The following is a 16,818-nucleotide window of genomic DNA, read 5'->3' on the forward strand; positions in this document are numbered from 1 at the left end:
GAGCCATCTGTCCCCTGTGGCTCAACGGGCTCCGTCATCCTTTGTCGCTCTCTAGAAACAAGCAGCATCCCCTAGGACTTTGTATTTCTGTTTAGACAGTTCCTTTCCATCGTAATAGATATTAGTGATCTCTTCTTTTGCGACCAAATGACTCTTTTCTGTTAAGCCAATTTTCACTTTCTAGCTTCTTTGCAAATTAAATGTATGGTGCCACCATGGTTAAGGCTTGTGTTATAAGTAGGATGATTACATAACTTACCCTCCCAACAGGACATTTAAAAAAAAATTGATTTCAGAGAGGAAGGGAGAGAGGGAGAGAGGGAGAAACATCAATGATGAGAATCACTAATTGGATGCCTCCTGCACACCTGCTTCTGGGGATCGAGCCCCCCAACTCGGTCATGTGTCCTGACCAGGAATCAAACTGTGACCTCCTGGTTCATGGGTCGACGCTCAACCACTGAGCCACACCGGCCAGGCCCAACAGGATATTTTTGAGAGTAAAAGTAAATATCATGTAAGGATAACAGGCAAAACTGGAACTGCCCTGGGAAAACCACATTTATATTAAACCATCTCATAAGTAACGATTAAATTGAGTGATGTTCTCACCACAGGGCAAAAAAATGATTGTTCACGTAGACAAGCATTGTTCAGTGATCAAAAAGGGTAAATTCATGGTTTTGATCATTCCCCTTAATCACATTTGAAATAGGGGACCATGTGACTGTTTCCATTTCTAAATTGGTGAGTGTCTTGGCTTCTTTGCCTTATTTTAAAGAAAAATGAGCCTGGCCGGTATGGCTCAGTGCTTGAGCATAAACCTGTGAACCAGGAGGTCATGGTTTGATTCCCAGTCAGGGCACATGCCAGATTGCAGCTCAGTCCCCAGTGTTGGGTATTCAGGAGGCAGCCAATCAATGATTCTCTCTCATTATTGATGTTTCTTTCTCTCCCTCTCCCTTCCTCTCTGAAATCAATAAAAAATATATTTTTTTAAAAAGAAATAAATGAAACCACACCATCTGTTCTGAGCACATATTCCTCCTCTCTCTCTCTCTCTCTCTCTCTCTCTCTCTCGAGTTTGCTGCTCTGCATAGGGCTCTGCCTGGGAGGCATGTACTGCCCCCTCTGATTCTGTCTTGTCTGTTCATTGGCTCCAGTCTTGTTGTATTGAGTTCAGTTTTGTTTTTAAATATATATTTATTGATTTTAGATCGGATGGGAGAGGGAGAAATAGAAACATCAATGATGAGGAGGATCATTGACTGGCTGCCTCCTGCACGCCCCTACTGGGGATCGAGCCCACATCCTGGGCATGTGCCCTGACCCAGAATTGAACCATGATCTCCTGGTCCATAGATTGATGCTCAACCACTGAACCACATGGGCCGGGCAAGAATACTTCTTATTAAAGGAGCAAAACCTGTGACGTGGAAGTGAATCGTTCTAGCTCATACTCCATCTGGAACCTTCTTGATGTTTTTGTAGCGGCAAATGGTTCTGTTCACCCGCTCACTCCCTCTCGGCGATGACTCTCCCCTCGGGGAAGATCCGCTCCAGACGGTCTCAGGAGAGCTCTGGCTCCCTTCACGCTGCCAGCGTTAGCTGGAGTGTTCGCCGTGCAAGTGCATAATCCTTGTCATGACTCATGCTGGGAAATGTAATTATTGTTTTGTTCTCAGTGTCACCCGTTTCCCCAGACATATGTGCATATTCTCCTCTGCTGATGGGAGAGATCATTCTGTTTTTTTAAAGAACTACTCATTTCCAGAGTGAGTCTTATTTTTGTTCTCAAAGAAAGCCGTTTCTTACCAGATAGCTATTAGAGCAAATCGTCCTTTAGTAACGTAAAACCTGCTGTGGGAGGTTAGACGTGTGTTGATGCTACAACACTGCTTGCTAATTAAAATGATTTGAGTTATAATGGGAGCTGTGAATGGCGTTATTTACGTGGTTGTTTAAAGAATGCCAAGATTTCCCGACCAGCCTAGCTCAGTGGTTGAGTATCAACCTGTGAACCAGGAGGTCACAGTTCGAGTCCCTGTGCTTGGGTTGTGGACTCAATCCCCAGTGTGGGATGTGCAGGAGGCAGCCGATCAGTGATCCTCTCTCATCATTGATGTTTCTATCTCCCTCTCCCTTCCTCTCTAAAATCAACAAAAATATATTTAAAAAAAAGAATGCCAAGATCTACAGGAGAAGAAAAGGGAGAGGATAATGATACAAATTGGAAAAAATGTCATTCAATTACATGTCCATGTCTGAAGGATAGGAGAGCCCTCACAGTGAAGAATGGACTCCTGGGAGGTGGTATTCAGGACGGGCATGGGCAGATGGCCCTTAGGCTTCAAGCTCAAGTTCAGTATCACGAGACACATTAGCTAGTTCAGCCCGTTACCAAAGCCCTCTCTAACGAATCAGCTCCAAACACGTGGCGAGTCCGTGGCCTGTCCCCCGTGGAAAAACCTGTCACTTGTTCAAGTCATCAGATGTGTTCCCATCGCCACCCACTTTCCTTACTCCTCATCATCCGAAACCAGGACCCACCATGACAGGCGTCCCAGTGCTGTAGCCGGGACGTCACATCCAAGGGCCCCTTTGGAAAGAGCGCGTCTGAGTCTCACCGTGCTGCGCTTCTGCTGGAACGGACGTCCTGTGCTCTGTGTGCCCCGTTCAGGGAGGAAGGGACCTTGCTCACGTGAAGGACCAGAGGTGGATGCTGATAATGTACCTGCATTCATTCATTCATACATTCATTCATTCATTTATTTTTGGTTAATCCTCACAGGAGGATATTTTTTCCTGTTGATTTTTAGAGACAGTGGAAGGGAGGGTAGAGAGACAGAAACATCAATGTGAGAGAGAGACATCGATTGGTTGCCTCCTGCATGCGCCCTGACCAGGGCCGGGGATGGAGCCTGTAACCGAGATGCATGCCCTTGAGTGGAATCAAACCCGTGAGCCTTCAGTCCAAGGGCTGGAGCTCTATCCACTGATATAACCAGCCAGGGTGGTGATGCACCTTTAAATGCCAAGAGCATGAGCCCAGGTTACCTTCGAGTTGAGTCTCTGATAACATTAGAAAGTGTTGGGGAAATTTAGGAAGATCAAGCTACTTTTTATATGAATATTTTCAATAAGCTTGTCTCCATAATAATAATTTGAAACAAAATACCTTGTTATCAATCCATTTATGGAAAGATTTAAACTCCAGCACAAAGGAGCTCTCATAACACCCCAACAACAAAGAGCCTTTCTTTCCCACCTTCGCACGATCTTCGGAAGGAAAATTGCATTTGCGTTGTTTTGACTCAGCCTTACCGATGTGTCTTATTTTTCCTTCGAGTAAACGTGTGCTTGAAACTTGAAACGCCTTTGGATATCACTAATTAACTTCAATAAACAGGTTAATCTGTTACCTATTTCATGACTTTAGTTGAATAGGCTGACTGTCCATTGGCAGCAAAACTAACAAAAAAATTATAATCACTAAGGCTATGTGCGTCAGTGGTGATAACACCACAGACACTTCCAGCACTTCCAGGCGCTAGGTCCTGCTGGCACAGCCGGTGTTGAATGAAAACATGCCCTTGGGCCTCCGTACTACAATGTGAAAGACATTCATACGAACAATCCATTCCTTTGGTTCAATTTCATGACACGTCAGCAGAGTAAAAGGCAGGTGTTTGCTGGCCTGACTGTTGAGCAACTCTCCACACTGTACTTTTTTTCCTCCAGAACTTTTATAAGACGGAACTGAACAAGGAAGAGATGTACATCCGCTACATCCACAAACTCTACGACTTGCACCTCAAGGCACAGAACTTCACAGGTAATTCTGTCTTGGGCTCCGGCCGGGGAGGGTGGACCCTGGTGTGTGAGACACGGTAAGTCCTCTCCTTTTTGGAATTAGGGCTCAAGCATTTCTGCTTTAAAATTGAAATTTATTTCTTATATAATTGATTGTCTTTTGTTCTCTGTGTCCCAGCCTCCATATCAGATAAAGAACCACCTATTTTTTTTTAATATATTTTATTGATTTTTCACAGAGAGGAAGGTAGAGAGATAGAGAGTTAGAAACTTCGATGGTAGAGAAACATTGACCAGCTGCCTCCTGCACATCTCCTACTGGGGATGTGCCCACAACCCAGGTACATGCCCTTGACCGGAATCGAACCTGGGACCTTTCAGTCCGCAGGCCGACGCTCTATCCATTAAGCCAAACTGGTTTCGGCAAGAACCACCTATTTTTTAATAATGGAAATTTATTTTAAACTAGAGGCCCAGTGCATGAAATTTGTGCAGGGGGGGGGGGGTTGGGTTCCTCAGCCCAGCCTGCACCCTCTCAAATCTGGGACCCCTCAGGGGATGTCTGACTACCGGGTTAGGCCCGATCCCCATCTCGCAATCTGGGACTGCTGGCTCCTAGCCACTCACCTGCCTGCCTGCCTGATTGCCCCTAACCCCTCTGGCTGCCAGCCTGATTGCCCCTACCTTGCACCCCTGCTGGCCTATTTGCCCCTAACTTGCTCCCCTGCTGTCCTGATCACCCCTAACCACCTGTGCCTTGGCCCCCAGCCTAAGCCGCAGTCTGGCCTCCCTCTGCGGGAGGCGACCGGGCTGATCAAGGGAAGGCGCCGCCCCCATCACCCTGCTGCTGCTGCCACTGCTGGCTGCAGCAGCTGCGAGGCCTGAGCCCAGGGTCTCGCAACCACCGGGGCTCACAGCTGCCTGAGCCCATGGCTGCCATGAGTCCATGGCTATCTGAACCCACGGCTGCCATGAGTCCACGGCTGCCTGAGCCCCAGGCCTCACAGCCACTGTGGCTTTGTCTGGATGGACGTCCAGAAGACATCTGCCCTAATTAGCATATTACCCTTTATTAGTATAGATTGGATTTATTTATGTATTTTTGGTATTTCATTTTAATTTGTATGCTGGCTTTTTAACTATATTTCTTAGCATCTTTTTTTCGAGGTTGTTTTGGGTGTTACAAAATGTATCCCTAACTTTTCAGTCTACTCAGAGTTAGTATTTCATCACCTCAAGTTAAATGTGGAAAGTTTACAGCCGTAGAGGTCCCTTTGTCTTCCCCACTTTATGTGGTAGCTGTCGTATGTACTCCATCTACGTACAGTGATGGCCCCACAGACATGCTGAGAATTTTGGTTTCTTAGCCGATCATGTTGCCTGGGAGTTTAAATGGTCATTTTTAAGTAGCTGGTCGCCAGATTTTGAGAGAAATGCTCAACCTAGTTTCTGTATCTGTGGGAAAAAACCCGGTAGGCTTGCTGTACTTAAAGCCCATAAAAAAAGAAGCGAGAGAAGCAACGGAGGGCAGTCCCTGCAGATGTATAGCAGCTCTATTCTGGCTGTCTAAACACAGCCCAGATCTAGCTGGGTATATTTTGGAGAGGGAAAAACTCTGTAATTTGTTTGTAGTTTTTATGTTACCCAAAGTCCTTTTCCCTGTAACATTTTCTTTTTTTTTCTTTTGTATTTCCCCTATAACATTTTACCCCTCTCCCTTCTGTCTTCGTTTCTGTGAGTTCCTGGAGAAAGTGAAACGGATGGAGAACTTCTCTGTAGGATTCTGTGAATGAATGAATGCATGCATGAATGAATGAATACAGGGAACCAAACAATGACATGCAAATCTCTGATGAGAAAGTCAGCATTCACTAACCTGCCATTGTATCTATTCTTACATTCCGGCACTTTTCTGGAATATCATGAAATTCAGAAAGTAGTGTTGTCCCCTCTTTGTCACGAGCTGGCCCCCCTCGAGGGGCGGCTGCGGGGCCCATCTGGACTTCGCTCCCCGCTGCCTTGCAGAGGCCGCCTACACCCTCCTGCTGTACGACGAGCTGCTGGAGTGGTCGGACCGGCCGCTGCGCGAGTTCCTGAGCTACCCCACGCAGACGGAGTGGCAGCGCAAGGAGCACCTGCACCTGGCCATCATCCAGAACTTCGACAGGGGCAAGGTGAGCGGCCCGGGCAGCGGCGCTGGTGCCTCTCCCTTCATCCTGCTCAGGGGTGCCACCTCCTCCGGTTGGGGTGCGTGTCATTTCCAGCTTCCTAAAGACTTAACAACGGACACGTTAGTTACATGCTGTCTCCATGCTTAAAGCCCCAATGATCCTCCTAACAGCAGGAAAGACTTTTTAACAAAATACCTTTTTATTGATTTCAGAAAGGAAGGGAGGGGGAGGGAGAGAGAGGGAAACATCAGTGATGAGAGAGAATCATCATCGGCTGCCTCCTGTACACCCCACACTGGGGATGGAGCCCGCAACTGGAGCCTGTGCCCTGATCAGGAATCGAACCATGACCTCCTGGTCATAGGTCAATGCTCAACCACTGAGCCACGCCAGCCAGGCATAACTTTTTTAAAAAATATATATGTTTTATTGATTTTTCACAAAGAGGAAGGGAGAGGGATAGAGAGTTAGAAACATCGATGAGAGAGAAGCATTGATCAGCTGCCTCCTGCACACCCCCTACTGGGGATGTGCCTGCAACCAAGGTACATGCCCTTGACCGGAATCGAACCTGGGACCCTTCAGTCCGCAGGCCGACGCTATATCCACTGAGCCAGACCAGTTAGGGCCAGGCAGGACTTTTAATCATTCACATGTTAATTACATGCTGTCTCCGTGCTTAAAGCTGCAGTGATCCTGTTAACGGCAGGTCATAGGGATGAAGTGAGGCTCGGTGATGGAAGGCGGTCCCCGCCGACCTCGGGGTGGAAGTAAGCTAGTGTGGGCGATCACTAACTGTGCCCGTTGGCCCGCAGTGCTGGGAGAACGGCATCGTCCTGTGCCGGAAGATCGCAGAGCAGTACGAGAGCTACTATGACTACCGGAACCTGAGCAAAATGCGGGTAAGGCCGGGCGCGGGCCGCGTGCTGAGCACACGTGCGGCCTCTGCTGTGAGCTTCCCCGTCTGAGGCTGTGTCCGGCCCCTCGACATGCCTCCGGGGAGGACAGAGGACAGGCTTTCCTCGGGCTGCCCAGCTCTCGTGCAGAGAAACCGCTCATTGCTCTGTGGCGCTTTGAGGAGGACACAACAGTGAGCCCTGGACGAGGCCAGCGATCGACAGCCTTCCTCATCTCAGGCCACACCAGAAAGTATATTTTTTGCCGATCTGACCAAAAACAACAGTGTGATTTTGATTCATTCACACCAGACGGCTGTTGTGTTGACTGTTGTCGTTTTTGCATTGGACAGTCAGAGAGAAAGAGGTCAGTGGCCCTGTTTACCGAGCAGGTGTTGCAGGGTTAACAGTTCTTGAGGCACTTGGGTGGAAAACCGCTGATCTAGGCGAACCCCCAATCCGAACACACAGTCTGAGCCGGGATTAACACTTCCCTGAGGAAACCCCACACTGGGAAGGGCTTCCCACGTGGACACACGTCTCTGTAGCGATATATCCTCCTTAGTCCCATAGCCCACGAAGCAAAATAGTAGGAATGGCCAACTGACCCATTTTTTAAATATTCTGGGGCTAAAGGCTATCGTTGTTACCTCTCCTTAGCTCCAGAGATGTGTTTGTATTTGCTAAACCTAAACCAGGGTCCACCCAAGAACTAGGAGTTTGGTGTTCTCTGTGTTCACAAAAGTTTTACTCCCCCTTCCCTCCGACTCAGCCAGGCACCTCCCCCTCCGCCCCAGGCCCTCCGCATCCTTAAGTTCCTCTGGTCTCTAAAATGGGATCACCAGCTTCTACATTTAAAAAAAGAGGGGATGATGTTGCCTTTTAATTTCGAGGCAGCAGTTGAAGCGATGGTGTCGTTAACCTTTAACAGCTCATGTCAACCCCCTACGTGTCCCCCCCCCCCCCCCGCCCCCCCCCCCCCACCCACCACGACCCCCCCCACCCAGCCCCACAAGCCGACCGCGTGGTGTTTCATGTCCGTGGGTCATGGATAATTCTAACGAGAAAACACCTGACTGGGAATCGAACCACGACCTCCTAGTTCAAGGGTTGACACTCAACCACTGAGCCACGCCTCATCGGCTTTGGTTGATCAGTTTATCCCCATCCAACCTGCGCACGTGTGCACCTCCCAGATGTCCTGAGCTCTGTGTTTGAGGAGAAGCAAGCCCCCAGGTGAGTACGCCTGGCACGAGAATTCCCCAGAAAGGCTGCTTCCCACAGTTCATGCTCATTTTTACTTCCCTGGGAGGAAAGCATTTCCCCGATGGACTGTGCGCACAGACACCATCTTCTCCAGCGAGATCATGTCCTAACACACCTAGGCTTTAAGCAGGTCAGCGAGCAGCCCAAGAACGGGAGGGAGTGCTCCTGTGGCAGAGGAAACGTCCCGTGCTGTGAGGTGGAGGAGCGGACAGAGGGGAGGACTGACCAGGTGTCTCCTTGCTTCCCCAGATGATGGAGGCCTCTCTGTACGACAAGATTATGGACCAGCAGCGCCTGGAACCAGAGTTCTTCAGGGTTGGATTTTATGGGAAAAAATTTCCATTTTTCTTAAGAGTGAGTCGTGTACTATTTAGTTTGCTTTCATACTCCTAATGTATAGGTTGCCCCCCCGAAATATATATACACTTTGAATAATTATAAAGGCAGTGTTTATTAAAATACATTTCATTGTTAACATTGAGTTATCAGCTGTTAAAGTGTGTCTGCACTTTGTGGGGACACCTGGTAGATTCCGCAACCCACAGAGCTGAGCTGTGACTGGCCCCTTCCCTTTCCAGACAAGTGAGCACATCAGGAGACTTCTTTTCACTTTTTAAAAAAATATATATTTTACTGATTTTTTACAGAGAGGAAGTGAGAGGGATAGAGAGTTAGAAACATCAATGAGAGAGAAACATCGATCAGCTGCCTCCTGCTCACTCCCTGCTGGGGATGTGCCGACAACCAAGGTGCATGCCCTTGGCCAGAATCGGACCTGGGACCCTTCAGTCCACAGGCCGACGCTCTATCCACTGAGCCAAACCGGTTAAAGCCTTTTCACATTTTTTTAAATTTATTTTTTATTTCCTATTTATTTTTATTGTCTAAAGTTTTACATATGTCTCCCTTTTCCCCAATTGACACCCCCCACACACACACTTCTTTTCACTTTTTACTTTGCAAACCCCATTCTCAGGTAGAATGCCTGGTTTTGAATACTTCCCCAAGATACCAACCAACCTTGTGGTTTCTGCGTCCTGAGTTTCGAAGTTTGCTGGATGGACGAGCCACTTTTGGTCATTAGGGTGTTTCCCATGGGGGACCGGTTCTTACTCTTCAATTCAGCGGGCCACCCTCAGCGTTGGCGTTAGGGGGAGTGCAGGCCTGGCAGGGGTCCAGGTCCCACGCTGCAGACCATGCTGCCGTTTCGCATTTTCCCCCTCTCCCCCTCTCCAACTGTGTCTGTTCTGTTCTCATATCTGGGAATCCATTCTCAAGTTGTTTTTTAAAATATATTTTTATTGATGTCAGAGAGGAAGGGAGAGGGAGAGAGAGAAACATCAATAAGGAGAGAGAATCACTGATCAGCTGCCTCCTGCACACCCCGCACTGGGGATCGAGCCTGCAGCCCAGGCATGTGCTTGACGGGGAATCGAACTGTGATCTCCGGGTTCGTAGGTCGATGCTCAACCCCTGAGCCACGCCGGCCGGGCTGTTCGTTTATTTTGTTCGTCCTTTATTCTGCCTGCAGAACAAGGAGTTCGTGTGCAGAGGGCACGACTATGAGCGGCTGGAGGCGTTCCAGCAGCGGATGCTGACCGAGTTCCCGCACGCCATTGCCATGCAGCACGCCAACCAGCCCGACGAGACCATCTTCCAGGCGGAGGCACAGTGTATCCACCCGGGCGGGCCGCTGCCCACGAGAGCCACGTGGCGGGCGGGCAGGCAGGCAGGCGGGCGGCTGCAGCCCACTCCCCTACCGGGCTGCGCAGCGCGGGACCCTGCTCGGTTGCCGTGTTCTCCGTCTCCCTCGTTCTCGGCATCTCGTTTTAGCTCAGCTCCTTCTGAGCAGAATCGTTCTGTTTATTATCATGATGTCAGGGGAAAAGAAATCTCTTAGATTCTGCTTAATATTTTCCCTTTTAAAAAATAGTTTTTACTGATTTCAGAGAGAGGAAAGAAGTGGGGGAGAGAGAGAGAGAAGCATCAGTGATGAAAGAGAATCATCTGTTGGCTGCCTCCTGCACACCCCTTACTGGGGATGAAGCCACAACTGGGCATGTACCCTGATCAGAAATAGATCGTGACCTCCTGGTTCATAGGTTGACAACCACTGAGCCACACCGGCCACGCTAATTTTTTCCCTTTTAATTAAAACTTATCCCTGATTTTAAAGCTCTTTTTAGTGACTTCCCTTAGAATAATTTTCCCCTGACATATCCTATGGAAGTGACGTCAGTTCATGAAAACGATCGCCTTACGTTCACTGGAACATACCATTCACTGCCTTTGCCCTTGACATTTTTATTCCCACTCACCCTCTCCAAAAGAAAAAAAAATCAGTGGTACATCCATGGGCCCTAAAAATTTTAAATGGATACTTTTCCCACAACCGCTGACCTAGAACTCACCTAAGACCTATTGTGTGGGAATGAGTGTTAGGAACTGAGTTCTGGGCACGTCCTCGGAGATGTTAGTTTACTTCCAGCCAAAGGGGAGCGAATAGCAGATAGTCCCCCCCCACACCCCCCGCTCCCCGCCACAGCTCAGCGGGAGCCAGGCTTGTGTGGCGCTTGCCGAGCCAGCGGGGTCTCCTCCTTGACGCTGTGCCCCCAGATCTGCAGATCTACGCCGTGACCCCCATCCCCGAGAGCCAGGAGGTGCTGCAGAGAGACGGCGTCCCCGACAACATCAAAAGCTTCTACAAAGTGAACCACATCTGGAAGTTCCGCTACGACAGGCCGTTCCACAAAGGCCCCAAGGACAAGGAGAACGAGTTCAAGGTGCGCGCAGGCCCCTGGGCGCCTCGGAGAGACCTCCTCATTTCTCGCTGCTGTTGAATGCCTGGCGCTAGTGCAGGAATCTCTCAAAGTGTATTCTCTTGGGAACAGACTTGGTTCCCATAAGAAAAATGAGCCACCGGCACAGAACCCTGGTTGACAGTGTCAGCTCTTACCCAAGGCAGCCGTGGTTTCGTGTGGCCTGGGTGCTGGTCCGGGCTGGAGGGGGCCTGGCTCTGAAATCCTGTGTTCACGTGGACATGGGAAAGGCGGCCCAGTGGGCGGGGCTGCGGAGCAGTTGGAGGTTCTGGTGGGCGGGCTCAGGGCTGGCTCGCAGGTAAGTAGAAGGCATCTTTGAGCAGGTCCCATTGCTCTTGGATCTCAGCATCTTCATCTTTAAAACAGAAAAGCCCTTTCCGGCAGGAGGTTATGCAGCCGTGTGCGGCGAGCTGGTACGCGACCCCTGATAGAAGTGAATGGCAGACATTAGCCATAGCTCAGCAGCCAGGAAGAGGGGCCACATGGGGTTAACCTGTCCTGTGTCCCACAGAGCCTCTGGGTGGAGAGGACGTCGCTGTTCCTGGTGCAGAGCTTGCCGGGCATCTCCCGCTGGTTCGAGGTGGACAAGCGCGAGGTGGTAAGGACCAGACTTGTTCGGGGCACTTCCTTCTCACGACTGCTCGCCCAGGACCCTGCCAGGGCGAGGTGCTCCTGCCTTTGACTGGAAGTTTCTGGAAGCCCTCAGAGCAGTGAGTGGGTGTGTGTGAGACTGACCACTGTGACCAGGGCTCCAGGAGGGCACTCTTGTTGTCCTCGTCCAGGGAGCCAGAGGGGTCCTCAGTGGTCCCCAGGCCTCAGCACACAGCACTGGCCCTGCGGTCAGAGGAACTGGGCTCCGCTCTCTAATTACTGTAGCTGCACGGCCTTCGCGATCTGATCCCTGGGGGTGGGCCAGGAAGGTCCTCACTGTCTTACTCAGTCCCCAGGGCCACGCCATGAGCTACGCACTCTTGTCCCTCCTCTCACCAGCGTGGAACGCTTTTGCAGGAGGCCCTGTGACAAGATGTTGAGGGTAAACTTGAACACAGGGTGTTCTGACTTCACAGCCAGTGATGGCATCTCTTCGAGCCTCAGTCTCCCAGGCAGCGGGAGGCCGTGCGGAGGCACCTCAGTGTCGGCAGCACAGAGTCCATGCAGGTGGAGGCCACAGTGGCAGGATGCTGGCATGGGAGTCTCACCAGCAGCCCGGGAGGAGTGCCAGCCAGGGAGCTGTGGGTGTTGTTAGAGCCTAGAACCCAGCACCCAAGATCTCTCGGGGTGTAAGTCATGCCCCCAGCTCCGGTCCCCAGGGTGGGACAGGGAGAGCAGTTGCTGATGGCGGCCACATCCTGTGAGACCCCGCCCTGCTGCCCCAGCTGCTCTGCAAGCCCCCAGCACCTGGGTGTCAGCCACAGCCCTGGATCCCAGCATCCTTCTCTGCACACGCCCCCTGCCCCTCCGCCCCCTCCACGTTAGGGCGCAGCCAGCCCTGCCCGCCTCCCTCCCCCAGTGATAGGAGATGGGCCGGGAGTGAGCATAGCTTCCACCTCTTGCTTATTTCGTGGACAAGCCGCTCTGCTTGGTGGGTCAGCCAGAGCAGCGCCTGTCCACACTGTCCCTGAGAACGGCTCGTCCTACCTGAAGTCCCCGAGTTGACCCACACACAGTTCATCACGGACCGTTAAGCTGGGGAGTTAATGGCGTTCTGTTCTGCGGAGCCAGGGAATGCAGGCAGCTCCCTACAGGCCCAGAGCAGTGTGGTCTTGAAGGGTGAGGCCAAGGTCCCCAAGCGGGTGCTGACGCCGTGCACCTGGTGCTTTCCGTGGACGAGGAGAGGCTGCCCCGCACGGAACTCCGCAAATCTCATTGCTGTGCTTCCTTCCAAATGGCGTGGGCCCGGCCCTCAGAAATGCTCCCAGCCACCCACCGCCCTGATGACTCAGCGAGCCTCCTCTCCCCCCTGCCCGGAGTGCTCAGTTCTGGGCATCTCACCCAAGTACTCACCCTGAATATATCACACACGTGCACATGCACATGTATAGGCGCACTGCATGCATATATTAGCACACGTGCACACACACATTGACACGTGCACATACATGGATACATCACCCACACGAGCACACACATGCACACACAAGTGCATGCATGTGCGCCCATGGGTGCACACACATGCTCACGTGTGTGCATGTACACCTCTGATAAAAAGGAGCATGCTTAGATGAAGATGGGAAGAGCATTACCAAACAAGCCTTCCAAGCAGCTGCCCACGGTATTGGAACAGGCAGCCTTCTCTTCTCTCCAACAGAACCAATCTCTCTGGGCCGCTTTGTTCCCTGAACACAGCCCACTCCTAACACCTGCCTGCCTCCTTCCCGCCGCCCGGCAGGCCCCCCCCTTGCATTCCTGTTGCTGGTTTCCTGCTTTCACTCCTGCTATAGATGGTGCTCAGGACCAGGCACACGTAGTAGGCCCTCAATACATACATGCCAAGCTGCGCTGAAACTCCTCATTACCTCGCCACAATCTAAAAGATTCTGAAAACGGAAAGGTGATTCTGAAAGTTGGGCTTTCAGAAATGATAAACCTAACCTGAGGGCGTGTAAGCCCAGTTACACTCTTTATCTCACTTAGTGTAAGGATCCAAACTGGGAAGAATTTCTATGCGTTTATTTGAGTCAAACTGATAACCGTTGGCGGGAAGCAAAAGCTCAATGGATTGAGGAAATGCTGCAGGGAGTGCAGTTTTCCCACTTACTTTATACATCAGGATAGAAGGGGAAGGTGTAAGGAAGTTAACATGCTGCCTGGCCCGTGTGGCTCCGTGGTTGAGCATCGACCCATGAGCCAGGAGGTCATAGTTCGATTCCCATTTGGGTCACATGCCCAGTCGGGGGCGTGTGGGAGGCAGCCAATCAATGCTTCTCTCTCATCTTGGATATTTCTCTCTCTCTCTCCCTCTTCTTCTCTGAAGTCAATAAAAATGTATTTTTTAAAAGGAAGTTACATGAAATCCACTGGTGATTTCTCCCAGAGAGGTGGGAGAAAGCAAAATGGGGAAACCTCCGAGCTGGGCTAAAAAGTAAAGGAATAGACACACACTTCTTTTACTTAGGTGGGTGCAGGATAGTTAACAGTCAACAATGAACTCAGCAATGAGGGGAATCTGTGGTTTGGGCTCTGTGGGGAGACTGTGCCCTGAGGGCTTGAAAAGGGGTTACTCAGATATTCCAGAGGTATGTTCTCTTACCTTCGCTGCTTTTCTGGTCTGGAGCTGAAACACAGGCCCAGATATTATCTCTGGGGAGGTGGCCTTCTGTTTCTGCTGCCAGTTGCCTGGTTAGTTGTTTAGCCATCAGTTTCCCTAGACCAGTGGTCGGCAAACTGCGGCTCACGAGCCACAGTTTGCCGACACTGCCCTATACCACTTGGGGGAACTTAATGACCTGTCTCACCATTACCCTCCCTTTTATGGTATCCGTTCCCTTGCCTAGTGCATCCAAAGGGCCGTATGTGGCTCGCGAGCCGCAGTTTGCCGACCACTGCCCTATACCACTTGGGGGAGCTTAATGACCTGTCTCACCATTACCCTTTCTTTTATGGTATCCGTTCCCTTGCCTAGTGCATCCGATATAAACCAGTCAATTTAGTTTTGCCTGGTTTTTAACTTTATATAACGGCATCGTACTGTATATATCACATTGTAACTTGCTTCTGTGATTCGGTGTTTTTGTAGTGTTAGTCCATATTATTACATGTGACTGAAGTTAGTTTGCATTGCTGTGTGTTATTCCATTGTATGGTCATACCACACTATACTGGTGCATTTTATTATCAAATGGACACATGAATTTGGGAGACAATTATTAGCATTTTGGCATGTTTCCTTGTGCACATGGCAGGGTCATAAAATATAATAAATATGTCACCGACGTTAGTATGCAATGCCACGCTGTTTTCCAAGGTAGCCAAACCAATTAGAACTTCCAAGAGCACAGCACAGCCATACATCGCAGAGTATTTTAGAGGTTTCTGGCGTCGGTTTAAAATGATCTAAGCGACCTTCAAACACTCTGGTTTGTTCCCTTAACTGAAAGAACCGGCACAGGAACTGTAAGCCAGAAGGACTTCACAGCTGAGAGCGTGGCAGGCGTTCCCTAAAGACAGCGTCAGTGACAATACCTGTCACAGTGCAGCCTGTTGGCACGCGCCTCATTCTCACCGTTAGGCGTCCCATGCCGCCTAGAACGTTTACCTCGCTGTGTTCTGTTTGGCTGTCCTTCAACACGCAGATCCAGGGCCTGTATGACTGTCCCTGCTTCTGACCTCCCACTGTGTCCCCCTGTGTGCACCTTGTGGTGATGTGGCGCGTGCAGGGGTGGTCCATGCGGGCCCACGACCCATCTTCCCGAGGCCTGGCAGCTCCTGCACGTCAGGGCACCGGCACGTGCATCTCTGTACCCCTCCCCATGATGCTCTGCATTAAGAAGCATCTAGACAGGTGACAATGTGCCCTGAACGTTTAGCCCTTCAGAAGGAAAAAAAACCCACCGTTTAAAAGTCATCATGTGACTTTTTTTCTTTTAAAGGTTACATTGAGTGTTGCCGTGCTAATAGATAATTGATTGCCGATACTCCAAACCTAATTTCACCCAATGACTATCATGACCATCGCTTTCTAGACTTTACTAACGCAGCTGATTTATCTCACAGTCCTGTCTATGGCACTCGGTGCCCTGGGAGAGGTCTGAATGGGAGTGGTGGGGTGAGGGGCGGGCCCTGCTGGTGGGACCCGGATAATCTCAGACTCCAGCGCGTGTCTGTGCTCATCGGCTCCTCAGGTGGAGATGACGCCCCTGGAGAACGCGATTGAGGTTTTGGAGAACAAGAACCAGCAGCTGAAGACTCTGATCAGCCAGTGTCAGACCCGGCAGATGCAGAACATCAACCCGCTGACCATGTGCCTGAACGGGGTCATCGATGCTGCCGTCAACGGCGGAGTCTCCCGGTATCAAGAGGTGAGAATGTAAAAAAAGAATTAAAAGAAAAAAGAGGTGAGGGTGCCCTGCCGGTGTGGCTCAGTGGTTGAACCAGGAAATCACAGTTTAATTCCCGGTCAGGGCACATGCCTGGGTTGCAGGCTCGATCCCCATTGTGGGGCGTGCAGGGGGCAGCTGATCCATGATTCTCTTTCATCATTGATGTTTCTATCTCTCCCTCTCTTTTCCTCTCTGAATTCAATAAAAAAAAATCTATCTAATATACAAAAGGCTAAGTGACCAATTGTATGTCCATCTCACCACCCAACCAACCATCTGTTAATGTGACGCGCACTGGCAATTTAAAAATAAACGTTGACTCGCACATGGGTGGTATGTATAAAGCTCTCACTGGCACTAGTCACACATGTGTTTCGATCTGTCATTGTCGATCGTGAATTTGGTTGTTTTTGTTGACATTCTGAAGCTGAGAGAAGCAGCATCGTCAACAGAATATATCTGAAGACCAACTATTGTCACAATGCACCTCTGAAATGTCTCCGTGTTGTGCTGCATGCTATGCGGTCGACTATAGTACAAACGAGTTTAAGTGCTGTAGTGTTTGGGAATATTTCAGACAGTTGTCTCTTAAAACAAATATGAGATCACAGGATTCTGCTTACCGTGAATGGTTAGTAAAACTTGGAGATGGCAAACTTGATAGCAGTTTTCATTTAGGAATGGATATTATTGAAATCCCCTGTGAAATAATTTGTAACGGATCTATTGAAGCTACCTTTGGAAATAGTATATATATATATATATAGATAGATAGATAGATAGATAGATAGATAGATAATATTAAAAATATATC

General features: G+C 50.0%; 1 protein-coding gene across 1 annotated transcript in view; it reads left to right on the forward strand.

Annotated features, from left to right (window-relative positions):
• DOCK4 (dedicator of cytokinesis 4) overlaps positions 1-16,818 on the forward strand; it is a gene marked incomplete at its 3' end in the record, with an annotated part of 102,802 nt that overhangs the window by 72,963 nt on the left and 13,021 nt on the right. Inside the window, exons 36-43 of the mRNA XM_015559687.1 lie at positions 3,742-3,835; positions 5,839-5,987; positions 6,800-6,886; positions 8,396-8,500; positions 9,678-9,819; positions 10,763-10,929; positions 11,477-11,563; positions 15,807-15,983. Coding sequence (XP_015415173.1) covers positions 3,742-3,835; positions 5,839-5,987; positions 6,800-6,886; positions 8,396-8,500; positions 9,678-9,819; positions 10,763-10,929; positions 11,477-11,563; positions 15,807-15,983 — 1,008 coding nt within the window. The remainder of the gene's footprint in view (positions 1-3,741; positions 3,836-5,838; positions 5,988-6,799; positions 6,887-8,395; positions 8,501-9,677; positions 9,820-10,762; positions 10,930-11,476; positions 11,564-15,806; positions 15,984-16,818) is intronic.

This window comes from Myotis davidii, unplaced genomic scaffold (genome assembly GCF_000327345.1).
Source record: "Myotis davidii unplaced genomic scaffold, ASM32734v1 scaffold573, whole genome shotgun sequence".
Lineage (NCBI taxonomy): Eukaryota > Metazoa > Chordata > Mammalia > Chiroptera > Vespertilionidae > Myotis > Myotis davidii.